The sequence below is a fragment of the Numenius arquata genome, chromosome 2 (assembly GCF_964106895.1).
Source record: "Numenius arquata chromosome 2, bNumArq3.hap1.1, whole genome shotgun sequence".
In the NCBI taxonomy this organism is placed as follows: Eukaryota; Metazoa; Chordata; class Aves; order Charadriiformes; family Scolopacidae; genus Numenius; species Numenius arquata.
Window position 1 is genome coordinate 9,047,845 of NC_133577.1, and position 27,919 is coordinate 9,075,763.

The following is a 27,919-nucleotide window of genomic DNA, read 5'->3' on the forward strand; positions in this document are numbered from 1 at the left end:
ATTCATTCTCTAGTACAAGTTTTTTAGATGTTTGGGTTATTTTGTTTGGTTGTATTTTTGGGGGAGGTTTTTTTTTTGGTTGGGTTTTTTTTTTTTTTTTCAGAATTGCTTTCCCACCAACATTGTTTTTAGAAACAAAATATTAATTCCAAAGGGCAGTTCTAAGACAACAAAATAGAAATAGTATACCTGGGATACAGGATTGAAACAGAGACAGCAGAAACTAATAAAGACAAAAAATAGCTGCACATGCTTGTTTTGGCTGGGATAGAGTTGATTTTCTTCCCCGTAGCTGGTGTGGGACTATGTTTTGGACTTGTGACCACAACAGTGTTGATAATACTGAGATGTTTTCATTATTGCTGAGCAATGCTTATACAGAGTCAAGGCTTTGCTGCTCCTCACACTACCCCACCAGCGAGTAGGCTGGGGGTACACAAGAAGTTGGGAGTGGACACGTCCAGGACAGCTGACCCCAACCGACCAAAAGGCTATTCCATGCCATATGACATCATGCTCAGCATATAAAGCTGGGGAAAGAAGAAGGAAGAGGGGGGACATTTGGAGTTACAGCGTCTATCTTCCCAAGCAACCATTATGTGTTATGGAGCCCTGCTTTCCTGGAGATGGCTGAACACCTGCCTGCCCATGGGAAGTAGTGAATGAATTCCCTTTTTTGCTTTGCTTGTGCGCGTGGCTTTTGCTTTACCTATTAAACTGTCTCCATCTCAACCCATGAGTTTTCTCACTTTTCTGATTCTCTCCCCCATCGCAACCAGGGGGACTAAATGCATGGTGTTTAGTTGCCAGCTGAGGTCAAACCACAACAGTCATTTTTGGCACCCAGTGTGGGGCTCAAAGGGCTCAAGATAATGACAGATTTGATTGGAATGTGCTAGATCAAATTTATAGCTGTTATTACTGTTTAGCTATTAGACAGGCTTCCATGCTTGCCGTGGGGCTTGCTTGTCTCACTGTATATTAGAGTCTAATGCTCTTTAGTGGCTGCTTTTTGCTTTTGCTACTTATCATCTTACTCTACTATGCCTGGGAACTTTTTGATAATAGCAGTGGCCATGTGTCTGGGCTGGCAGGTGGCCATTGCATCGCTGCTGTTTCTGTGCTGCTGTACTGGACAGGCTGGAACTCCAGTGGAAGGGACTGTGACCTGTGGATGAGCCCACACGGAAGCAGGACACCCCAAAGCATCTGTGGCCATGGATGAGTCCACGTGGCCATGGATATGTCTGTGCCATAGCAGGTATACCTCTGAAGGGATTGTGGCCCAAGGATAAGTTCACACTTGGAGAAGATACACCTTGAAGCACCAGCAGGAGGCCATGCTGGAGCATCTCAAAGCGTGTGGCCATAGATAAGCCTATGACAGAGCAGGTTCACCCCTGGAGGGACTGCAGCCATGGGTAAGCCATGCTGGAGCAAGGTCGCTCCTGAAGGAACCGTGGCTGTGGGTAAGGCCATGCTGGAGCAAATATATCTCTGAAGCCATTATGGTCCATGGATAAAGCCTCGCTGGAACCAGCTGCACCTCAAGCCACTGTGGCTGTGGGTAAGTCTATGCCACAGCAGGTACTCCCCTTTTACTCTTCCGATTCTCTCCCCCATCCCAGCCGTGGGGAGCGAGCAAATGGCTGTGAGCCGCTTAGTTGCTAGCTGGGGTTAAACCACGACTGCAAATAAATCAGTTCAGAAATGGGCAGTACCTTTCAATTACATACAAAAGAACGGTTCAAAATGAAGCATTTAATCTAAAAAGTGGCAATACTCTGCAAACAAAAGGCAATTAACTTGAGATGATTTTTCCATTTTCTGTTCTGTACTGTTTGATCTTTCACAGCAATTTGCCCTGTGATTACTGTCTAATATTGGTTTTGAGGTAGTTTACTGCTTAGAACAACTGCAAGACATCTGACTTGTTATCAGCTGAAGAGTCAGCGTTGAACCCCTACCTGTCCTCATTGCACCAGCGAAGCTACAGGACGTAGAGTAGGCGAGGCTCTGAATGACAGTTTAACCACTGTTTCATTTCACCATTCATAAACAGACTAAAGTCACCATGTTTTCATCACTGCATCTTTGAAAAAACTCTCAGCAAGCCAAAACGCAAAACTAAGTCCCCCTGTTGATATTACTAAGGGTACTGCGAGAAGTTTAAAAAACAACTGGTGTCCAGAGAGCTCAGAAAAACAGGAAGAAAAATGTTTCAGAAAAATAGGCAGGAGGCCCCCACATCTTTCCCACTCTAGAGCACTGAAGACACTACCTTTTCTCCAATGGCGGCTATCGTTTAGATAGGTTTAACCTTTCTTCCACCCTTTATCCTGAAACCCAAGCTCACAAAAAGCCATTAAGTACTCCAAGACGGAAGAGATTTTCACTGCAGCAGCTGCAACATCCGGGGCTATGATTTGACCAAAAAAGAAGCACCTCTTCATTTTAGCCCCTCTCTCAAAACTGTATCAGACCCCGAGGCTAAGTATGTATTTGGAGTGTCTATGCAGAAATATCAAGTGCCTCTTCAAGCGCCTGTGCCTCTCAGCCTGGAAAGGCAGCCACCTTCTGTCTTGCCTACAGTAAAGACGTCTCTAAACACCTTCCTCTCACTGGCGCTCCTAAGAGACAAGAAGCAAATAAAAAACTGAAGATGGAAGCCTAAGAGGACACTAGGGACACTGTTTCCTCAGAAAGACTCCTACAGAAGCCTTACCTTAGGAATTCAAGAGATCATACCTTATTCTAGAAACTGCCAGTTAAATTGGTAAAGATTTAGTACAAAGGAGAAAAAGATCCAATGCTTATCTTTTTAACTAATACAGAGCAAATGAAGAAACTATATATTGCTTGTATAGTGCTAGGCATCACTTCTTGTGTACGTGCTCAACAACATCTGCCTAGAAAAAAAAACCCCAACTTACTAGCCCTGAAGAAACCGAACCATCCCTTCACATTTGTTTTATACCACCATTTTATTAAAGAAATAGTAAAAATTAAAATTCACTTCTTTAATAAAAACCTCCCGTTAGTATTAAATTTCTTGTCTAACACAATTGGTTTTTGCTTTCTGCAACATCAGAATTAAAACAAACTCATCCAAAAAGTAAAACTAAGTCCAGTCCAGACCTCCATGTCTGGACAAAGAGAGGTCACAATATTCAGATATTGTTACTCCAAGTTCTCTCACCAGCTGTAACTGCTGGATCCTCACGTTACTCTACAAATTCACACTCTACAAATTCACACTAAAAACTTGTCTCTTGACCTGCTGGCGCACTTTATCCTGAGCAATTTTTCAACTCTAAAATAAGTTCAATAGCCTGCAGCTAGTCATTTGAAGTCAACACCACTGACTATAAGCACTGTAAGCACAACACCACTGACTTCCAATATAGAAGCAGATGAAATACAGATAAAAAGCTAAGAAACAAAGACTCGCATCATTTCTTCCTGCTAATAAAACATACTTGCAGACAGAGGATACAGAACAGGGAGCTCCTCTTCAGCCTCAGAAGCTGCACATGCCTACGATACTTCAGGCAGGTATTTAATTAAGTATTCACACTGGATTAAAAGGCCTACCCCATATTGCAAGAAAATGGGTAACAAAGCATGAGTAGTTTCCAAAATGCACAAAACACAAAGTTTGAAGCATTTATAGGGTAAGGGATGGTAATGAAATACTCAATTACTACCAAACATACCTGTGGCTTAAACCACTGGCGCTTTTAGAACTAGAATAAAGGTTAGAAAATGGTTATAAGACTAAGATCTCTTGAAAGTGTTAGAATGTTACAGATCTTAAAATCTTAAGGTATTAAAACAAATTGTAGCTTCTTTCCATGCAGTTACAAGCCAGGTGGGTCGATAATCAATGCCTCAGAGCATGAAAAAAGCAGAGAGAAACTGCAATATTTTCCAGGTTTACCACAGGGCTTAAGAATTTTAAAGTCTGTGCATTATCTATAAGCAGCTCACTACTTTTAAAAAGCAACATTCAAATTGTGGTACTTTCAAAAGAACCATCACGCACTATTAAAAGAGGTGCTTGGTTACCTTTTGTGGTGTTCACACACTTACTTATGGGGCACCATTGAAACAAATAACAGAATCCCCATGCACCCAAGTAGCACGGAAGCAAGGGGAATTCAGTGGCAGAAATACGTGCAAGACACCCATGTGATTTAGAGATGTTTCCAAATACTGACTCAGATAGTCCTGTGAATCACATCCGAGCTTTCAGTTGGGTTAAGCACCTTTTTCTTGTTTAAAACATTACCTGTAAACCAGTTATCAGTTACTAACAATGTCCCGCACAACTTCTAACCGTGAATGAGGAGCTCCAATGATATCAGAAGACCTTATTCTATTTACTACACCGCTCCAAGCACCCAGAGTTTCCCACATTTTGTTTCTTGACACCAACCTATTCCAGGTCTCCAAAAGACTGGGTACTAAACAATTTCAAATCTAGGAAGATTAATTCCAGTTACACCAGGACATAAAACTGAAGCAAGTACAGCAGGGCTTTGTATTTACGGATGTTAGGTAGGATGCATTTATCTCAAGGGTGATCAAATTAATCTCTGACTAGATTAATCATTAGTGTGTCTCCAAAAATCAAACTGCAACACTTGCAACTGTTTGCTGAACCAATATTTAACTGTGTCTTTCAGAAGTCTGCTGTGCAGTGTTCCCTGAAACTTTAGGGTGCGCAGTGTTGTACCCTCACAGTCCTGTCCCCAAAGAACAAAGCTGGTAAGAGGAGTTTCCAGAAAAAACCTTCAGTGTTCACCAGAAAAATTGCAGCATTGTGACCTACTCATTAAGGCAGTTTGTAGTCACACAACAGTGCTGCCTCTATGAGAGCAGAGATTAGAAAAAACGGTAATTACCCCAATAATTGGAGAGGCACAAAGGTTCAGTAAGGTTATCTAATGAACTTCAAGCCTTTTCAGACTCACCACACTATTACAGGTTGTGCACTTCAATGTACCAGATCTTTTAGTCCTTTTCAGAAACACTACTTTATGAAAGCCCAATAATTGAACCATTTCTATGTTTACTTTTATTATATGAAATGAGGGAACTATTATACCAACATAAATGTATTACCATTTTATCAGATGAAGCTTCTTTACTCTAGAAATGGACAAAGTTCAGTTTTTATGGGTTCTAATGTACCCAAGCCTACAGCTATTTCAGGCTTTTCTGTTGACAGTGTAGAAAAGTACAAGACCCTGTAAAGTTACAAACTGGGCATGTTAAACAGCAGCTCAAATAAACAAAGCTCAGTCATTAGACCTGGCCAGAGATCACCCAGCACTTGAACTGGACATTACTCACCTACAATTTAACGTTACATATACACTAGCAGTATTGCCCTATCCCACTTTAAGTCAAAAAAAAAAAAAAAAGAAAAAAGGAAAAGAATGTCTGGACAGAAGCATTTAAAAAAAAAAAACAACCAGAGAGAGATAATGAATGACAGAGCTGGATTAGGCCACAAAGTATTTGAAGCTTCTCCTTCACAAATCTCCATCTTCCACTACCTATGAACTTATTTAAATTGGACACCACACAAACTTTTCTTGTGCCAGCAACCTTCATAGGGACGGAAAGCACCAAAGAAGTCAGAAGAAGTTTGAACTGCTGCTTCATTACAAATTACTAGAAAATTTGGCAGCTTGACAGAATGTGACAGAGCTGTTGATATGAAAGTTACAATTCAATAACGATATACAAGCTTCCAAGAATATGGTCTAGTTATTTGCAGCAAGGAAGATGCTTAATTTCATGTTCTATAAGCAACCATTTTCAGAAGACAAATACAGGGCTATTAAGGGAAGAAATTACAGTACTGTTGAAAGAACCGTGCTATAATTACGTAAGCACTAATTACATTATATTATCATATGTTATTGCAATATTCAATTACTCAATTAAATCTTAACCCCCAAGAAAAGAATTAACACAGTGAAGGAAATGAAACATTTAAGCTTCATTCTCAAATCTGATGAAGTTGCAGGACAAAATGAAGTGCCTCATCAGTCATGGACTTACTGCTGCAGAAAGATGAATTGTATAGGCTCTCCAGGGAATCCTAGGATTTAAATCAGAACTAGCAGGAACAAAAAATGTAATAACCTTATATCAATCATCTATCTGTTGGAAACTGCCCATCTAATCATGGCAATGAAAAAAGTTCCTCAAACAGAAAATAGAACCAGTTAAAGGCTATCCTAAGAGAATTTTTGTAGTTGAAAATTAGCCGTTTTGTTGTATCAGACAGAAAAACAAACACTTGAATTCAACTAGAATTGAGAGGATAACTTATTTTTGCTTTGAACATTGAGAACTGCAGTCTCAGAAGGCTGGGAAAAGCAAAGCAAGTCCAAAACCTACTGTGTATAAACAGAGATACCATATGAATACGCAAAATAAAAGCACAACAGTTCTCTTGCCAAGGAGGAGCAGATGGCAAGTCAGAGCAGAAGTCAATAACACAACGATAAGTCATAAGAAAACATCCGTCAACGTGTTGTACTTCAGTCCCACTTTTGCAAAAAGTGAGAGGACGGAATGATTTCACCTGGGCAAGTCCCCCTTGCAGAAACCCCAGGTCAGGCACGGCTGCCCATGCCCAGAAGCAGCTGTTTTGCTTGGACTCCCAAGGGACGTCCCTCAAGCAGCGCTGCCCACCTTCCTACCACCTCCTCCTCCTTCCAGCCACCTATTTTGCACATTGGAAACCCCTGCTGTACAGTGGTTTCCTTTAAGGGGCAGGGCCCGGGGGGAAGAGCTGCCTTAAAATACAGGAGGAAATTAGAGTTTTTACCAACAGAAAAATAACTGTTCACACACAGAGTCACCACTTTGACTTTACCCAGCACGCTTACTACGAGCACACACCCTCCTACGAGCAGTGCCCAGGACGGCTCACGTGCCCTTCACACCATGCCATGTCCTCAATGTCCCCTCGCAACTACACAACGGCTGGATGGGCCTGCGTAAAGGCAGCTCCCTGCAAGAAGAGTTGTCCCTGACGTCCTTCTCCTCGTACTATAGCTCTCACAGAGGACTATCTATCAAAGTTAAATAATTCTGATCTTAATTGGCTTTTTTAGGGTTTTTTTGACAGAGGTTTCTTACTCACATGAAGCTCAAAGAGAAAGACTGCTTCGGAAAAAAAATGATAAGGCTCAGAGCTTAGATTTTTCAGTAAGCAATATGCATATATTTTTCTCTTCACTAGCATTTAAATGTTGCTTCTTGGACTACCACAAGACTGCTTTGTTTTTTGAACTTTGTGTTACTTGGGAAGCTCTTTTCCAGCCATAAATCGCTGAGAAAGCAGGAATACAACTAAAGAAAGGAAAAGCACAAGCGCTGATTTTTGCCCCCTCAGAAAAGTTTAAAGTGAATTTGAATGACCCTGTAATCGTGAAACATCTTTTGAAATAGAAGAGGTTTAGCTTTGAATGCTGAACATTGCAATAGCTATTTATTTTAAATAATTCCAGATATCTAAATGTTGATCCGTCCTACGGCAGGGCTGGTTGAAACAAATCACCCCCACCATTTTACAGTCTCTATTACCTGCTTTTGTAGTGTTTTGCAAGACTGCTTCCAACACCATCAATGTTGCAATTGCTTGTAAATTTAATACAGGAGAGAACTCATATATTTAAAACAGCAAAGTTCTCATATCATTTTCCCTTTGTGATCTCTGTAAACTCTGAAATTTGCCAGATATCCAAATCAAATAAGGAGGTTTTTATAAACAGAAGAACATGGATATTCAGTATTTCAGGAGCTTTCTCAAGACCTGAAAAATCAGAGGTTCTAAAAGAGGAAGACAATTCAGAGGAAAACCTTGAAAGAATGGAATAAAATAAACTCTTTTACAAAGCCACAGTTAACTCTAAAGACTTCTTGCTGAAATAATACTGATATATGGAGAAATTCTACCAGAGTGAAAATCTGAATCGCTGACTCTATAAACCCGACGAAGCTTACGGCATCTGATACCAGACTTCCTTCTCTTCAGCTACTGTAATCATGTTTTTAAATGATGACCTCTGGTAATGAGTCTCTGATGACTCAATGCCCAAGTACTTAAAATAACTTTGAAAAACTGAGTCAGAGGAATCATTGCACAAGCAAAACATCATATAGAATCTCTCCAGCTTCCCAGCACAGAAACTGGCTGGCAAACAAGAAGCCATAACACACTTATCACTGGACTTCTAAAAGACCATAAGGTCAGACAGAAAGACGAAAGAACAGAAAACCTGTATTTTAATAAAATAAAACTGTATCAGTTCTTGTGTTCATCCGAACATCTCACTCCACCAACAGGTCATGAATCTGTCGTAAATTTGCATTACCATTTTCACCTTCTCTAGTCATCTCGTTGCCCCTTTAAAAAACAAAAACAAAAACAAACCACCAAACCAAAATAATGCACAAAGTCCCAGGAAATATTTTCACATCCACTTAATTGTAGCTTAAAAAAAAAACCAAAACTTGTCACATGATTAAGACATAAAATCAAAATTATTACTTCACCTAATTAGTTTTGTTCTACCACATCCTACGTATATAAATCAACCGTGAGCTCATCCTGCATATTCCATCCTGCTTGGCTGAATCTATGTAGTGGAATGGATTATGAAGTGATCTGCATCATAAAAGTTCATCACAACTCGCAGATGTATTAAGATTTATTAACTGAATATTCCCTCAAGACGTGATTTCCTAGAAAAGTCTCCTACCAAAGTTATGACAATACTGAAGACAGACTTGCAGAATGGAGTTTGGGTGTTTTGGAGGGTTTAGCACATAGAGATGCTTCACTTCCCAGCTGCAAATCAGAACAAAGAATTGCTTCTGCCTGACTCATAATGCAAACAAACAGCTTCGTGATGGTACAAATGAAAATGTGAGACTTCTTTGGGGGAGCCTTATACTAGTAAAGCAATAGAGAATCAAAAAGAAAGATGAAAGGAAGGGTACACACTCGAGAAAAGTAATCTTTACTCAAAGTCTAATGTGTTGTTATTTTTTTCTATATGAAATTTTCATATACAAATTATGGTCTTCCCTCACAGGAACCATGTTAAATTCAACAACACCTGGTTAGTGACATTCACAAGAAATAATACAACATGATTAGATTTCCATGTTTTAAAAGAAGGTATAGCTTAGCAATACTTCTAAGAACAGAATAGTCAGTCTAAGCTTTCATCTGAAGGGACTTCTTCCCACAAAAAAGAGCCTACTTTCTACGTACAAATAGAACCAGGTAAATGAGTTCTTAAAGCAGACAAACTATTGAACAATCAAAAATATAATGGTGGGGGTACAGGTGCCCCTAAGGTTACAAAGAAAAATTTGTTGCTATTGACACTAAGAGGGGCTTAAACTCAAAGTTTATCAATATCTGCCTTGTGAAATACCTAGTTTGTGAAAGTAATGTTACCAACTTCAACAGTGTTACTCCTATAAATTAGAGTTTATCGGCCTCTTGTTCAACCTTCAACTTTTAAATTAAAACCCTCACCACACATGAGCAGCACAGGTTCCAGAAGAACTGTCTTGATGATCAGCATGCATGTCACCTATCAACTTCACTTAGTATCATTACCTCCTTCTGAAATTAGGACTTCACAAATGGCAAAATATCAGCCTTTTCAAGAAAAACCCTTGCCTACATTTAAAAAAAAATAAATAACTCTAAAATCAGACTGAGGTAGGGAGGAAATTATTTACAAGCCAGCACATCACTTCCTGACATTTCTAGCTCTCCCTGTTCAATGAAACTCAAAAACAAAAGAAAGGGCACAAGTAAAGGTGGGACACAGCAAACTCTCGTGGGGAAAGAAGAGGAAAGGCTGAGGAAAGGCCAAGGAAGTCAAGAAAGAACAAATAGAAGAATGAGAATCTCATCTGCGGCTTTTGCAAGCAACTATCACAGAAACACCTTTACAATATTGCACTTTCTTCGTGACCAACTCTGAAGGGTTTTTTTAAGTTTTATTCTTTTAGGCTCAGGCACTTTTTGCATTCTTTTGTAATGCACAGTGAGAAACAAGAAAGCTCAACTCTCCTTCTGAAGGAAGCACCCAAAATAAAGTATCTCTTAATAAATCAATTCTTAAACGTGGCTATGAAATTGCTGACCTCTGAAGTCAGGTTCAGTTAAATTACTGTAGAACTTCAGAAGTTAACATCTCCTAAACAATCCTTTTGTTTTGTTTTGATTTGATTTGTTTTTTCCACTTGCTTCAGTTTTTAGAGCATGTGACCTTGAGCAAGCATTTAGGGAATCATAAAATCCACTGCCAAGTTACAGTAAGGATCCAGCCAACCAAAGAACTGCCAGCAGAAGTCTCAGATCCTCCATTTCTCATTTATATTTCCACCCTTCACCATGAAAGTCTCCCCCTCTCCACTTTGCCACCAGCTCTGAGCAAACCTTCAGCTACTGTACATTCCCAGAACTGTAGAGAACAGCCCCACTGGTTCCGTTCAGTTCATCTTTTGCTATTTCAGCAATTTACAGTGGCTCAAAGACAGGCCTGACAAGTGTTGGAGTCAGCTCCTGGGACACGCAGACAGGAAGGAGAAGGAGCAATGGTGACCGCTAGCACAGCTCACGGCATCAGACAGAGCCGCCACAGCCTTCAGAGCACGTAGGGCCCACGGCCACCCCAGACCCATTTCACAACAGACTCCCTACTAAGCTGCCAGTTAACAAATGCGCTAGGAAAGCATCAGCAAAGGCCTTTTTGCACGAAAACAGTAGTCCTTCCCTTGAAAAGCTTTTATTATTTCAGTAAGAAATCCAGTGAGTTTGAATGGTACGGGGAAGAGCCAGCAGATTACACGACTCTAGACCATGTCTTCATATGGGAAACTCTAGGAACTTAATTAATGTGGTTTATCAAAGTGGGAAAGCAGGAAAACTGGCCAGGTTTTACAAGCTAGCTGTGGAAGAAATCCCTATTTCCGTCTCCACCCCCCAGGAAATGTAATGTTTTGATACAAGCGTTTGTAAGTCTTTCAGACAAATGGATAACACTGGAAACAGAAGCTGGGCAAAAATAAAGAGGCATCAAAAGGAGGAGAGTTGATGGTAAAAAAAAAAAAAAAAAGAGACAAACTGGCTTATCCATTACTGAAAGCAGTCAAATCAAGACTGAATTTCCTCCCAGCCCTCCTTGGACAGCATATTCTAGTTTAAACAGGAATTAACTCAGGAAGCACTAACAGCCTGTGCTACACAGGCCAGCCTGCCTGTCAGTTGGCCCTGCCACCTATATAGGATTTGACACCATTAAAGTTTGAGAAATTCACACTCCAGATGACTAATTATAGTTTAGTTTTCTTAATGTCTTCACGTACAATACAAATACACTCTGCATCTTTCTTTTAAAAACAGGCTATTTTGGAAGGAGCACAAGCAGAAGGTGAGAAGTTTGTTTATAATTTAAAAAACAAAATTTACTTTCCAAGTGAAATGCTGACTGGTTAATTGGCTGAGGTCTTAAAAATTGGGTTTTGAGCTAGTTACTCCCTTACACTGTTAAAAAAAAAAATAATCTATCCTTTACTATAGTTGACATTTGCACAAGTTTAACAAATTAAAATTCAGAACAGGGCAATTTGCAGAGAGGGACTTACCTCCCGGGTAAAGCCCACAGAAATAAAGTAAGGTTCTCTTCAGTACTACTCTCACTTACCAGCGTATAAAAATAATAACAATAAAATAGAGTCTTTACTGATTCACTTCCCAATTTTAACCTTCAAGTTAAAGTAAATTACCATAACTTGCCATGTGTAGAATGGAAAAACTTGCACCACCTGATTTCAAGCCAGTCCTGGTTAGGAAGTTAGAAATTACACAGCCTTCAGTCTGAGGCCATAATGACTTCAAAAAATTATTTCAAGAAAAGCAAAATGAAAGTTTCCAAACTTACGAATAACACGGCTTCATGTGTTCAGCACAGAACACAGGATCCCGTGAGGATACTGCACATCAATGTGAGGAAGCAGTAAACTGTTCTACTACAGTATCTGCTTAACATACTGTGTTATGCAGTATTGCATACACAGAAGTATTCTTCCTTTTCTTGCTACCTACCATAGGTAAGGTTGATTACATATTATTCATGCTCACATCCCACAAATCAGTGGAAACCACCAATATTAAAACAGAGTCCACCGACAATATTTTAAAACCTCAACGGAACATAAATTTCACTATATTAATACTTCTTTACCTAAGTGGTTTTGAAGCCTAAAGCTAACTTCTCTGTGCTTCTGAAAAAGTCTACTAAAACACAAGTCCCCATTAACTTATATGGTTACAGAGGCAGCTACTTATACATTATTCGGTTATACTTACAAATAACATACTCATACGTAATTCGACACATTCAAGATGCAGAATTTCTCCAGTACTGAGAAGCACGACGCAAACAGTGGACTGTATGAGAACTGCCTCAGCAAAAGGAAGTTTTCAAGCTGCTGGCCAAGTTTATGGAATCAGGTGACTCAAAGTATTAGTTCAAATACCAAAAAGCCTTCCGCACTATTTAGACAACTTGCAGATGACATTCCCTAGTGGGTATTAACCCTGCACCTACACAAGCAGAGAGGCTTTCATCAACCATTATAGCAAATAAATATTGCTAAATTAGAAAGAGACGGGTTTCAGATAGGATGGGCTAGTTTTGACTGTTGCATTAATAGCAGGTACTGTTGAAGAACTGAAAAAAAAATAAATTTAACTTCCTTTTTTTTTTTTTTTGTTTGTTTGGTAAAATCAGACCCTGCTGTTAGCGGGTCGCACGGTACAGACTCGGGGCTCCCACAGCCCACCCACCCCCTGGATGCCGCTCAAGGGGGGTCCGCATCAGCCGCCCCGGGCGGCGGGACGTCTCGGGGGGGGTGTCCCCGTCCCCAGCCCCGCGGGGCAGCCTGCCGGGACACCCCGTCCCGTCCCGGGGCTGGGCGGCCGGGCCCGCCGCCGGCCGAGGCCTTTCCCCACCACCGCGCTCTGCCGGCCAGGGCACGGGGGACGCGGGGCAGGGGCTCCCGGGCTGCAGGAGCAGCAGCCCTCGGCGGCATTTCATCCCTCCAGCCGCTGGGCCGGAGAGGGTCGAAATAAAGCCAAAAACAACTTTCCCCTGCCCCGGAGTTGGCGCTGCCCCGCCGAACCCTCCGCGCCGCTCGGAGTGGCCGGGCAGCGGCGGCGAGGCCCGAGCGCGGCGCGGCGGCAGCGGGCGGCCCCCTCCTCCTTCCCTCTCTCCCTCCCGCGGCCGGCGGCCAGAGGCAGGCCCCGAGGAGGGGACTCCCGGCCCCCGAAAGGCAGCCTGTCCTCCCCGGCCCCCCCCCCCCTCCCGCCCGCTTAGCCCCTCCGCGGGGCCTTACTCGGCTGCCGGGGTCTCGGGGCAGGGGGCGCCCCGGAGCCGCCTCACGGCCCCCCGGGGCCGCGCCGTGGGGTTTGCTCACCTTGGTGGCCATGGCGCTGCCGGTGCGGGCCGGGCTGCCGGTCTCCCCTCCCCGCCGCGGGCCGCGGCTGCTCGGTCGGTGCGTCCGGCCCGCCCGCCGCCGCCGCTGGGCCGCGCAGGCGGCTCCTCCTCAGCCTCCCCCTGTCGCCGCCGCCTGGGGGCTGTTGGGCGGCTCAGCAGCAAGCCCCGGCGCTGGGCAGGCGGGGGCTGATGTAGCCGCACGGCGGTGTCCCCCCCCTTCCCACACCCACTGCACGCCCCCGCCCCGGCCGCCCTTTCCCCCGGCACGGCACGGCACGGCTCGGCTCGGCTCGGCACCCGGGGGCGGTGGCGGGGCTGTTCGTCCCCAGCCTCTCCGTCAGGGCCGGAGGGAGGGACCGGCGGTGCGGCGGGGAGCCCCGGGGGAGCCGCCCCGGTCGGTCCCCCGGGGGTGGCCGCGCCGCCGGGTTTGGACCGGCACCCCCCCACCCCCGGTGCCTTCAGCGGCTTCGCTTCCTAAGTCAGCTCTCGTTTGCCTTCGAAATTGCCGTGTCTGGAGCGGGGCCGCCCCGGCACGGCGGGGAGAGGGCCCGCAGGAAGGCGTTGCCTGTCCCTCGGTTGCTTTCGAACAGAAATTTCGAAGCAACTCTTAGAGCAAGGAGAGCACTTTTCCCTCGGCCAGGCTCCCTCTGCAGCTGTTGGCGGGATGTGCGACCTCCAGTTTTCAGCCGGGCCTGGGGGTACCACAGTTGTCAACAGCAGAAAATAACATCCAGGAGCTGGTGGGGGTCGGCACCGTTCCTGTCCGGCCCTCTGCAACCATCTCAGAAAAAACTAAGTGTGACCCCACTTGCTTTCCACTCTGCGGATGGGATGTGACGGGAGCCTGAAACAAAGGGGATGGGAAAATCTAGTGGCAGTCATCGTGCACCGCCCGAAAAGCGCAACTTTTCATCTGTGTAAGTATAGTGGTTAGCCTAGAATCAGGAGACGTTTCCTTTCTGTTGAAGGAAATACGTGGTGTAATTGTCAGGATGACCATGGAGAATGCCAAGAGGCAGGTGGGCTGTTGGGAAGCCGCGTAAATCTTCACATCTGCGTTTCCTTCTCCATAGAAATTACAAGCGTTCTGCTGTTGGTATAGTTTCTCAGTGAGACAGCTTTATTAAACGAGAAAAATATGTTCACAGATGTTTCAAGTTGGAAAAAAAATTTCCACGTAGGACCAGTGAAATAGTTTCTATGGAGAGCGAGGATGAGGAATTAAGAGGACGCTGGCTGTTCAGTCGCCACCACTTTTCGAATGATAGAACTGATGGACTTGAGAAGTTTTCAAACTCCTTCACTGCAATTTTAAACTTTTTCAGAATTCAATTAAATACAACAATTCCGACTTTTTATTCCTTATAACAGCAGTATCTAAAGTGAAACCTTTGTGTCTGAACCACAAATGACCCTTCGTGATACCACCTTTAAGTTGAGATATTCTATTAAGGCTTAGTTTTGCCATATGGTCCCTCCCAGACTGGTATTTCACCCACTGTAGTAGCAAAACTCTCTGAAGCTGGCTTCATCTCTGTACTAAAAGACTCTTTTCTTCCACCTTCTGGCTAACAATCTTTCCAACATTGTACATTTTCCTCTGGTCATCTAGTGAGGATCTTATAAAAAGGATAAAGGTGTGAAATCAAGAGACCCAGCGTTGTCTTGTTTAGGGATCCCCAAGTGGGACGTGAAGCACCCTCTGTCCCCTCGCCAGATGCTATGTTTTGCTCTGCGATTTATAATAAACCTGTGGCTTGTGCATAAGCTCGAGTCTGTGTCATTCTTTACCTGCGGTCGGAACGACTGCCAGGAAAGCTTAGTCTACAGCTGCTAACCAGTCTGCTTTAACAGAGCGCCGCTTGCCATCTGGGGAACGAAGAACAAAGTCATGATTTATTCAGCCTCTCTATATGCTTCAAATCTCCAGTTTGCAGTTTTCCACTGCGAGGTACTCCTAAAAATAAATCTTGCTTGACAAGTTTGAGGGATGAAGGAAACGTTAACAATTCTTTCAGGGTGAGAGAATGTTCTGGGAAATAATTTTTGATGGGATCTTTCCAATACTATTTGCAATTAATGGCTATTATTTCCTGCCTTAAAAAAAAAGACATTCTTAGGAATCCCTTTGGATTACAAATAAACATATCTTTTCTTAGCTGCAAGCTTTATTATCGCTTAACACAAAGGGCCAAATACCAACAAATCGCTAATGAAATCACCTAAATTTTCCAAAGCTTTCTCAATTAGTTAATTTTCTGCTAGGAAGCTGAGCCCTAGTTCATTAAAGACTAGATGTTTGCTTAGCACTAGACATATAAGAAACCTCAGTGGCTTCAGCGGGGTTGTTTACATACTTTTAACATTTGGTAGGTTGGAAGTCGAGGGCTCCGCTTGGAGCTTATCAGCTTTCAAACACAGTCGGCTCATTATTCACTTTGTACTAAAGCCCCAATGTATGCTATAATAGTTAAGTATCTCCACCTCAGAAAAAAACAATCAATAACAGAAGAAAATCCCTTACCCAGCTCATAAATGACTTTTTTTTTTTCAATGTTGTCTCTACAGATTTCTACTAAGAATGTATTTTTGCAGTAAACTTGTCTGCAGTAGTTCCCAGGAAGAACTGCTGCAGCAGGGTTCAGTGAGAAGCGATCTGTTGCAGAGCCTCATCAAATGAAAAGCTTCTGCCAACAGCGATATGCAAATTTTTTAATTAAAGATGGACTCTGAGAAAGGACATGGAGAACATTTGCCGAATACTGTTGTCTGCTCGGCAACGCCTGCCAGTAGCTTCAAGATCACGAAAAGTCAGTGACCTTGTACGTTCTGACTTATGCAAGCTTGGTGGGGAATGATAAGGAAAGAAATAAGGTTATTCAGATAACCTTCAAGCTGAAAACCATCTGGAGAAGGAACCATGGTTTGTGTTTCTAAGCTACTGGCCTCAGGAGCTCCTTGAGGTGGTACGCCTTGGATTTCTCCCTGCTAGCAGGCTGTGCCCTTAGGTGATGCACAGGGGTGACTGAGGTGGCCCTGAGGCACTTAACCACATCTGGGGAGGAACTTTGAGGAATAATTATTATCTTCAGCAACAACACCTTTGCAAATGGAGCAGCCTGTCAAATACATGTGTTTCCAAAGTCTTTGCAGGAGGCATCCTGAGAGTATATTGTCCTTGGTCGTTATTTTTGAAGGTGTTTTATAAAGTAAGAAGTGATAGATTTTTTTTTCTTGGTTGAGAGGCTATCAGCGTGGTGTGTATGATAACATCAGTTCCACGCTACATGCTTTTAGCTCAAGGTTTCTAACTACATTAATCAGGGAAGCCTAACAATGACTAGGGACTGATTACAAAAACATTTCAAACTTTTCTTACTCCTTTTAATTATGTTTACCTTAATTACCTGATAAGAAGAGGTAGAAATTTCACATTTCCAAAGCCTTAAAATGGACTGTTTAAGCAATGATTCGGTTTATGAAACAGAAATAATAGTATTGTATTCTTCATCTTCAGAAGTCACATCCACACAGCTTCACCTACCTCTGCCCAAGAGGTTCTTTGGGTGCCGTTGTGTTTCCTCTCGGCTGACCAGCATTTCTGTTTCAGAGTTGGGTTAACACCATTTCTTTGATGCTTCTGAGAAGTTTGCAAGAGAGTGATAACAGAGAAAATATTGCTTCCTCCTATCTCCCCTCTCCTCCCCTCCCCCAAAATTGGACAGAAAACGACAGGAGTTGCCACATCCATGAGACCTAATGTTATCTGCGCAGAGCAACAGGGGAGCAGCTGCTGAATCCCATTTGTGCATTGCTCTGTACATTGTGGCATCGTTTGCAAATCCTATCTGAAAAAAAATGAATTTAATTAAACACGTTCTGAGGAAAAAATAAGATTATTTTCCTTTCTTGTCTGTTGGGAGTTGTGAAAGGTCATGAACTCTTGAATCATATGGTATTTGCGCCAAAGCACGATAGCCTCTTGTTTACCCAGAACTTTATGTGGCAGTTTAAAAAGGTGCTCAAGAGATTATAGACACAGTTTTCAATCTGATTCTGCACCTAGTGCTGGGACATCACTATCAAAACAATAAGCCAATCTTGAAATACTATAGGATGTTAGGTCAAGACTTCCCTGGTTCATAAAAGCTGATTTAGAAAATTGTTCCCAAATTCCTCTGAGTTTTTCAGTCTTAGAATTTGTCTCTGAATAGGCATTTCTGAAAAAAAACGTGATTCGTGCATTTGCTTTTGACTTAAAGGTTTTGTCTCCTTAGAGACAGTAAATAAATGCCATTATTATCTGAACTCTGGCATACTATGTGGACCTTTTTCAAGGTAAGTTCTGATCTGACATAGTTACATTTTTAATAAATGTATAGCTAAGATTGGTTTTGTGTTGTGTATGAATATGCTGCTGTCTTTACACTGGGGAAAAGTTCAATGCTCTGCCATGCTAAATTCTGTGCTCTGAGGGTGGGGTTTTTTTTAACACATCTTTGTGAAGCCACTGGTTTTAAGTCTTGGTGGACTCCCTTCTCTTTAAAATCCCATAAAAACAACTGCTGAGCATTGAAGATCTGAAAAAGCTACACAGAAAAGAAGTGTGGGTGTTCCAGTGACAAAGCGTTGTTGCAATATGCTTTTGAACAGTGTCAGTTTTCTCAGAGCACTTTTTTTCTTTTTTTTTTTTTTGTTTGTGAAGCTGATTGCAAAGGTCCTGTGTTGGTGTAAATTTGATCATCTCCCTCGAGGGAGAGGGGGATGTACAGATCTTTATGGCTGAGCTCCATGACTGCAACAGTTAGGAAGTGGCTTGGTCGTGATGACCTGTTCTTTCTTTAGATAATAGTGTGTGAAAAAAACGTTTTCCCTTTTTTCCTTTAAGTGTAACAAATCTTTTGACCAATTCTGTTATTCTTTTTCTGCCTTTACAGCAGAATAATCCGTGATAGATGTATGGGTTGGGGTTTTTTTAGCAGTATAAACTTTGAAAGAAATGGTACAACAAATGCTTTCTTGTGTAAGGAATAAAAAAGATTTCCTGAAACACCTAACACTAATGTCATTCTTACTTCTTGCATTCCCTTCTGCCCTGTACTCTGATTGTTAGTATAGTATATATGCTTATATCTGACCTAGGATATTTGTGCATGCCTATGTATCATGAATTTTAGTTGGTTTGTATTTGAATTTTTTGTTCATAATATTCATTTGGGTTTCAATGCAGTGACTGCTGAGGTCACTAGGTTATAAACCCAGCTTTCCTGATAAATAGAATACAGCTTAGTAAAAAGAATATTTTAAAAAGCGTAACTATTTCCATTTTGCTGTTGGCTAGCTTTAGCAAAAGTGACATACCGTTAGCACTATTGATTCTTACCGTTACTGACCCATTCCACCCGGAGTGCTGACTGCCTGTGGCTTATTTCCATTTTTTCCCTGTCATGGTGGTAGGGCTCTACCAGCTGCTGTACTCTGCCATCTCAGGGGACTGCAGTCTCGACAAGCAAAGCACCACAAGACGAGTGTGTTCTGCTATGTACTTCCATTAGATGTAGAGGTACATCTACGATGAGGTCCTGTCAACATTAAGAAACCAAGTATTGCACCCAAATTGTCTTCCAACACACAAATCACTAATCATACTAAAGATGGAATTAATTGTTCTTTGCAGTCAGGTCTAGGTGATGGTCCGGTTATTCACCGCCACTGAGTAACTGATTCACAGAATCACAGAATCACAGAATCTTAGTGGTTGGAAGGGACCTTTGAGATCATCGAGTCCAACCACATTAAAAAAAAAAAAAAAAAAAAAAAAAGAAAAAAAACCACACACACAAACCCACACAAAAACAAAACAAAAAAAAACCCCAACAACAACAACAAAAAAAAACCCACACCAGAAAAAAAAAAAAAAAAAAAAGCACCCACCAACTAAACCCCACACCCATAATCTCACACACAACACCCCACCACAAACCAACAATCCCGGGCACTAGAGCATGCCCTGAAGAGCCATGTCTACACGTTTCTTAAATACCTCCAGGGATGGTGACTCCACCACCTCCCTGGACAGGCCGTTCCAGTGCTTGAGGAGAAAGCTACAGAAGGCTGCAGGACTAACCCGTGAGATTTGAGCCCTCTTGTTCTGGTCTCCAAGCTTCTATGGAGGGGAGTGGTGGCACTCCATGAGTCTGCCAGCGTAGCACCAGGCTGCACTTTTCAAGACAGCTTAATGAAAGTAGGAGCAAATCCATGGGCACTTGGCACATATTGCATTTACATCCAAACTAGCAGCACGGTCAGTATGAAACCGTCGTAGGGTACACTTTGCTCTGCGTTGTGAGAGTGATCACGCAAAGCTGCAGATTCTGTGGATAAATGCTGTTTGTCACGAGTGTATGCTTTTTACTGTAAATAAACTAATTTAGGTGATCTCCTTTATAAAAGTAAGAATTACTGTTTTACTGACCTGCCCAACACGGATGTCTGGTTTCTCCCTGGTTTAATGCTTGCTCTCCGGTACTCCAGCACACAGCATTCACTCACACTTTTTTCCCCATGACACAGAGAGATGTTTTGGACTAATGTGATTCCGAGTTTTCAATCTGTTTGTGTTTTTCCAATTCTAACAGATTTATTACTTTTCGTTACTTTTTTTTTGTGTTTTCACCATGGAAATTTGGGGGATTTCAGGGTCTCTAGCTAACTGAGTTTCCATACACAAGAAATTCAGTTCTGTGGTGAGATCACCAAAAGGCTAAACCAGGCCTTAGTGTCCTTTGCCACTTAAATCTTCTTTTGAGGCACTGTTTCCTTTAGAAACAATTGACAATGAAATTACTTCATAGAAAGAAGCTGCTGATGAGCAGCCCCCCAGCATTCACGAGCCCATCTTTAATGAATGCGTGCCAAGGTGATGAGAACTGCTCCAAAACAAATGCAAAGCAATATTAATTTCCAGGAGTTATTGTTCATCTGCAGTTTCTCTTTTAGGGTTAAGGTGTTCTGCAGCTAGAGGAAGAGTTATGAAGCCTCTTTCTAGTGCACATATATTTCTCTCTTCTGCCAGGCCATGTTAGATCTCCAGTGCATAAACTGTCTTCTAGCCCAGACAAGCCCAAAAGGGGATAAAGAAAAAGGAGGAAGTAAAAGCTTTCATGAATTTCATTATACAATCACTAGATGTATTCCTTTCATATAGTTTTTCTTGTCTTGAGGAAGGAGCTTGGAATCTTGAGGTCCCTTTTTACCCTACTTTTTGTGATTTGTTCTTGCACATTATAGCCAATAAAGCCTATGTTATCCAGTAAAGAGAAAATAATGTACAACAGAAGAAAAAGCAAAGCCTGTGACTAGATGATGGGCTACAAAAGAGGCTTTGTAGGCTGCATACCTTGCATTGCTGCTGAGGAAATTATGTGACTGTGGGCAGGTCAGAAAATTTCAAGTATCTATGAAATTGTTTAAAATCACTGTCTCAGATTAGGGCTTGCAAAAAAGCATATCTCTTTAGTTGCAGGGCACAGAACCATTCATTAGCAGGAGTATTAAATAGTTCCAAGATACCTCATAGGAGTAGGTATCCAAATCTTTTTGAAAATCCACTATAACTAATAATACCAATTTGTCTACTCAAGCATTTAATTTATTACCAGTGGTAAAATAAAAATGATACTTTAGGGAGTGAAGTGCTTCATATCTTTCTGCATGTAAGTATTAAGATGTTCGAACTAGCTGGCAGTTCTTTTCTTCAAATTACCAGCCCTAGGGGTAGCTCTAGCTACCCTGGAAAGGCAGATGTCCAAAAACCTACAAATATTTGCTGGAAATCTGACCCTTACACTGAGGTTAAAGAGAGTAGACTGAGGGGAGTAAACTCTGCAGCTCTCTTTTCCAGAGTAACAAATTTTCTTACTTTTCTGGTAGTGGGTAAAATTTGAAGCTTGCTTTGATGAGGAGCTCTAAATGCATCTTGTAAATTGAGACTTCCCCTTTAAATTTACAGAATATTTTTGTCCAAACTATTTGAACTGAAGGGGGACATAACAGATGCAGCACTCAGTCATGTGCTCTGCTTGTGGTTAGCCACACAAAGCCAATTTTTTTGGATGCTAAGCTCTACTCTTTTTTTTTTTTAATTATTATTTTTAAGAAGAAAGACGGAACACAGCTGCTCTTGACATCAAAAACAGTCACTGAAGAAATAAAAAAGCACTATGCTATCCAACTAACAGCTGACATTTAGAGTCAATCACAGTGAATTTACCTAAGAAATGCTGAGGACAAAACAGGACCAGCTGTACCACAAAGTACCTTTTCTCATTTGCTTGAACCGCGTCTGTGCATTTTTTCAGCATATCACATAATTCAGTTTTTTTTCTAGCAATGTGTTTACGCAAAAGGTGTTCTTTGTCAGGAGCTTGCTGGCATTTGCCTGTCTTTGCTACATCAGTCCAAGGTTTTTACAAAAGTAAAATACTGCTGCTACAGACAATGCTGTCACAGAAGAGTTAAATTGAAAGGATACCTCTTTAAAGTTATGATAACAAATGGAAGAGGAAATGTGACTGGAATAAAATGTGACCGGCGTTCAAAAAAACCAAAAAAAAAACCCAACAAAAAAAACAGCTGACAAAAACCCTTAAGCATTGCAGTGAGCCACAAAAACTACTAATATTTCTAATTTTGTTTTGTGAATATTCAATTTCCAAGATTTGTTTGCCACCATAAGCATCCACCCTTTTTTCCCTCATGGTTCCAACAGATGTTTTAGAGCAGTATGACTGCAGTTTCTACCTGCCTGCACCCCTTCCAATTCTCAATTTATCACTTCACTACATTTATTTGTCTGTGTTTTTACCAAGGCCTTTTTGGGGGCTTCAGGCTGAAGGAATTTATCTGTTAATTTATTTCCCAGGTAGCACGAGAAGTTTTCCCCATAATGTTACTTCAGTAACAGGGTTGGTTGCAAATGTGATCGTTACTGTGCATGATTTTTCTCCCTCCAAGCACCCTGATTGATTTTTCCAGCATGTGAATTTAATTCTGGATATCCTACCAGAAATATTTCTAAGTCCCCTGAACATCTGTGCTGGCAGCTGCCTTCTTGCTCCTTGTGGGTGAGGCTCTCCCAGGCGGCCTGACTGCCCCGCCATGCCCTGCTGCTGCCGAGGGGCCGTAAGATATATAGGTAAGGTATGGGGCTATACCGTACCTTTATAGCTTTATCATGGTATGGTGGCAGTCCTCGGCCATCCTAATCATGGTCATGCCCCTCTGTGTGAAGGACTGTACCCCCTCTGAACGTTTTGCCCACCTTTCCAAAAGCCAGCGCATCTGTCGTGCTTCCTAACCAGCTCCTGCTTTGGAGCAAGTTCAAAGCTTTAATTCCACATCAGACCCAGAGTTTTCTTTTCCCTTGAATGTTTATGACAGTAAAATTGAAGAGAAGAGTTTCCTAGCGCTTTTTCAAGCCCGCGGTGTCTCCGCAGAGAGGCAAGCCCCTGGCACCGCGGACCACACCGAGTCGGTGAGGCAGTTGCAACACAGAAAAGAAATCAGGGCCTTCCTTCATCCTGGCCCTTACGGTGGGTTTCTAACCTGCCGAGCTGTTTTCCCCAGCACACAGAAAGCCACCTGTGATCGCATACTCCAGGCCACTTCTTCCACTGCTCTTCCACCTCTTCACCGCTCCCCAACCAAACCCCGACGAGCTTCAGCTTTGACCCCAGCTGGCCGCAACCATTTGTTGGTTTTTTTTTTTCCTCTGGCTACAGCTGTTGAGAAGCTTCCTTGCACAAAAGCAGTTATAATTGCAGACTTTTCCTCAAGGACAGATGATTTAGAGATTTAAACTCTCCAGCCTCTCAGACGTGTGATCTGGGAGAGGATGGAGAAAAGGCAGAGAGGAACTTCTGCAAAAAGGTTGTTCACCTGGAGCTAAGGGTTGTTCCCTGACCCAGACAAATCCGTTCACACTTAGCCTACAGCCAATATGATAGACAGATGTGTTTCCTTTAAGCAAAGAGGACTGCTCCTTTAAGTCAGCCATCGGAATACCCTGATCTGACCCAGCAGGGATGTCTCCTGTCCATGCGGATGCCATTATTCCCTTCGCACCAGCTGATTGCCTGGAAATGTCTCTGCAGCCAAACCTGCAGCAGTTTCTCCTGCAGCAATTGCCACTGGCTTGCCGTCCCCGGTCAAACGCCCCTGGCTGTGTGACAGCCTTGGGGTTTGTATTCTGGAGTAATTTCCTCTCATTTCTTTTTTTGTAAGCCGTAAAGTCCCCCATACTGGTGTTTTGTCTGGAGAGAAACCTTGACTTCTATAACGTTTAATTACACTGGATGCGAGAAAGGACATTTCAGGCTGTTTTCAACAGCGTTCCTCTGACAAAATACCTCCTTCAGGTGTTCCCATTAACCATCAGGTTTTGTTTCAAGTGTCTTTCCAAAATAACTGACCCTGATAGTTGGTATTCTTACCAGTTGGCTTCTGGGATACGAATGCCAACAGACAGTTCAGAGTAACCTAACAGCATTTAGTATTTTTCCTACCTGCTTAGCAGAGTCCAGGGGTCACAATGTCAAAATAATTTGAATGTTACGGTCCTGTGGAAAAGTTAAACCAGCAGATTCCGCTGCGGGCTTTCAGTACGCCAGGCAGGCGAGGAGAGGGGCGCAGTCTTGTTTTGAGGCACGGGTAGATGAATTGCTACGCAATGGACGTCTCTGTTGGCTCAGTGACAACCTCGGCCAGCAAAGGGCTGGGGCCTGGCAGGGATGATGCTGCTGCCGCTGCTGCACTTTGCTCTCGAAGGCTTATTCTCTACTGCCAGCGACAGAAGTGTGCGGGGAAGTGCCCCGGCTGCATTAAGGGCTGAAAGTCATGTTAAAATAGAAGTTGAAAGTGTAATATCGTCTCTGTATGTTGGTGTCAGCTTTGCGTTCTTGTACCACTATTCGGCCATTGTCTCCACTGATAAAGGACGTCACAGTGCAAGTGTATTCCTATTTAAATCAAGCTGGTGTCTTATTGGTCAAACAAGAAGAGAACCATTTATTTTACTGTGTAATCCTTATGACAGAACAGCTCATGGGGTTCTCCGTAACTTCAACATAAGTGCTCCCAGTGACGGTTACTAATTCTCCGTATTCTACATCATCGCAAAACCTGTGGAACTGGCACATTGCCATTGCTCTGAGCATCAATCCATACGGAATACACCTACGCTAATACCAACAAAACAGAACCAAGCTTCTGTAGTACTCCTTTTGTCACCAGAGAGCCCAGAGGTTTGCCAGTCTTCTGCGACTGCCCGTACCGGTGGGCTAAATGCCATCATTTACATTGATAAACCATCAGATTGTTCCCTGGCTCCATGTCGGCCCAAGCTAACTCGTGATCTCCTAAACTGCTCATGGGGATAGTTTGAGAGCGATAACATTACAGAGACTGTTCCCAATAGGCGGTTTGAGGCAGCCAGGCTGCTGTGGAGGGTGAGAACATTTACCAGCACAGACGTGAGCTGTGCCATGCCAATCGGTCTCGGTGTTGGGAATGTTCCTATGCACACTTGATTTCCTACAGCATACACTTAGTTTATTAGTGTATACAGCCTGTAATACCAGAGATCCCGAGTCTGAAAACCCAGCAATAAACTTGGGTTTAGACGAGGCATAGAATAAAGAACTTGAATAATCCTTGAGTTTCTCAAGACTAGAGGTGGAACTGCTCACGTCTGAGATGTGTCAACTAGCTGTGTTTTGACTAACAGAAATTCTTCCAAATAGTGCTATTTAATAAATATTTACTCCTTATCTTCCTCCATGACTATTTTTATTTGGAAAGCCATATAGCATATTCTGCAATGCCTGCTTTCTTTCACCAGGAAGGTGGCAGTTCTTTACTGCTGGGCAAATCTAATTCTTCTCAAGGGTGAATTGTCTTCAAATCCTTTAAAAGTAGAATTTCAGAATACATTTTATTTCATCAGTGTTGAAGCTACTGACTCTGAATTTCATCAGATCTCCACTTTGCTTTTGGGATTATGATACTGGGAGCTTCTATTTTGCCATATACATTCTCCGATGGCCATCCTTCCATCAGCTCCCCACTTACCTCATTTTCTCAGGAGGACATTCATAGCCATTTCAGTCTCTTCATCTGACAGTTTTTCACCAAGTCCTCGATTGCTTTATTGCCCTTCTCTGTGCTCCTCCCAGCTTTATACTCTGCTGCCTAGAAGATGGTGAATGTAGTCAACCAACAGATTAAGCCTTCCCTGAGTTATCTAAGGTTGTAATAGTAATTGATTATTCACCACTATATTCCTTATGCTTTCCCTCTCCCTTAGAGAGGGAGTAAGTGAGATTTCTCTAGCATATAATCTGTGGTGTTTGAAAGAGAAAACTTAAATGGGTGCTTATTCTATGGGTCTGACAGAGTAATTAACTTGGAAATTAGTGTGTATAAACACGCAGAATCCTTTTGGACTGTGTGGAGATGCTGGATTCAACAAATGAAATACTTCAGATTTATGGATTGATAGATACAGCTTACAGGAACAAAGTGTGGATATGAAAAACATGATTTAGGGTTTCTCAAGACCAAGACTGACACAGGACTTTAATTGGCAAAGTGAGTATGTGTCCTACAAAATGTCCTAGGCTAGAAAATTGAAACGAAATATATACTAGCAGCTCTGATTCCATAATAATTCAGAATTGCTAATTGAACTGCTGTACATTTATTTTCAAACACATATAGTGCAGTAGATAACAGTGTACTTGCCAAAGATTATGCAAAAAGCTGGAAAATTATTTTGTAAAGATATCTTCCTTTGTAATAAATTACAAAAGAATAAATTAGTATTAAATTAAAAAGGAATACATTTGTATTAAATTACAAAGGAATACATTTGTATTAAATTACAAAGGAATGCTAATTGTCACATTTTGATTACAAAGCTTGACTTGAATCAACTAACACATGAAATAACTTAAAATAGCTTTTCAGTCATTTCTTTGGCGAATTGAGATGTGAGACCTGCATAATTGAGTAGGAAATTTTTGAAAAGTTGATGCATAATTTGTTTTAACTAAGACAAGTTTCACAAATTTGCAGAGCCAGTTTTTAGAAGATGCTGTATCTTTATTTGGAGAAGATTAAAAATACTGACACTAAATTCTGCTAAATGAACAATGGTATCTCTGACATCGACATGGTATTTTTGTAAGAAAATGTCTCTGCTGATCAGATTTTGAAGACTTCAGAGCTTCAAATACCTTATAAACCAAGGAATCGTCCCTAACGCTCTTTCAGAACACATTATTAGCTGAAATCTCTGAATCTGTGAGTACTGCTGCGGGATTAACAGTTCCAAAAGCTATTCCACCAACAGAAATAGAGAGGTAAACTTACCATGCAATCATTCAGCTATAGGGGAGAGTAATATACTAGAGTAATAAAGGAAATCCTAATATTCAGGATACTGAAATAACCAGGTTAATAATAAAACGGTTGGTTTAGTAAAATGGTAAGTCATGGTTCAGAAACAAGCAGGCAATATGTATTTTGAGTAACAGAAGGATAAGTCACAGCCTAACGGGAAAGGAAGAAAATTTTGATACTTTACTATAAAAACCTGGCATTTTGACTTTGTTAACCAATGTGTTTATACTCCCATAGCATAGCGTTTCCTTTTACATATGTTTGAAAGCAGGACAGGATGGGGGATGAGGTCTCAGAAGATAGGAAGAAAGGCTGTATAGTGCCAATTTTAAACAGAGGAAAAAAGGGGAAGCAGCTAATTATAGCCTTTTCAGTAGGAGGAAACGACTTGGAAGAGCCCTGGCCCTTTGGGAGAGACTGGGAAGCGAGGTAGCTGTCAGGATGGCTTTACAGCCAGTGGTCCCAGCAGACAAAGAGCATCTGTCTAGGCAAGGAAAGGAGGTCACATTTAAAAGCAAGCTATCTAGGGTAGAGACAAAGACTGATCCTAATCTCTTAGCTATGTTAAACCTGTTTTAAGTAGCATTTACCATTGGTTTGTTTGGGGGTGGGGGTGTTAAGAACATGTTAGCCCACATCTTTTTAAACATGACCTGTTTTCCTAATCTGGGCAGAGACAAACCAGATTTTGTTTTTTTCTTTCAAAAGGAAACAAGCAAAGAAACGCACAAAACCCCTATCAGGCAAACTGGTAATTTATGTGGGAAACAGATGTGTTCTGAATGGCACTCAGTCAAGCTTTTTAGTAATGTATTTCATTGAAGATTAATTAAAGATTAAATCTTTAAAAACATGGTCAGGATGCTCGATCTGAGTGAGAAGTTCTGCAGGAGCCAGGTGGGAGC

General features: G+C 42.1%; 1 protein-coding gene across 1 annotated transcript in view; it reads right to left on the reverse strand.

Moving 5' to 3' along the window:
* The window catches only part of SNX9 (sorting nexin 9), a 63,384-nt gene extending 49,753 nt beyond the window's left edge, over positions 1 to 13,631 (reverse strand). Inside the window, exon 1 of the mRNA XM_074162601.1 lies at positions 13,534 to 13,631. Within this exon, the coding sequence (XP_074018702.1) occupies positions 13,534 to 13,545 (12 nt within the window). The 5' untranslated portion in view covers positions 13,546 to 13,631. The remainder of the gene's footprint in view (positions 1 to 13,533) is intronic.
* Between the last annotated feature and the right edge of the window lie 14,288 nt (positions 13,632 to 27,919).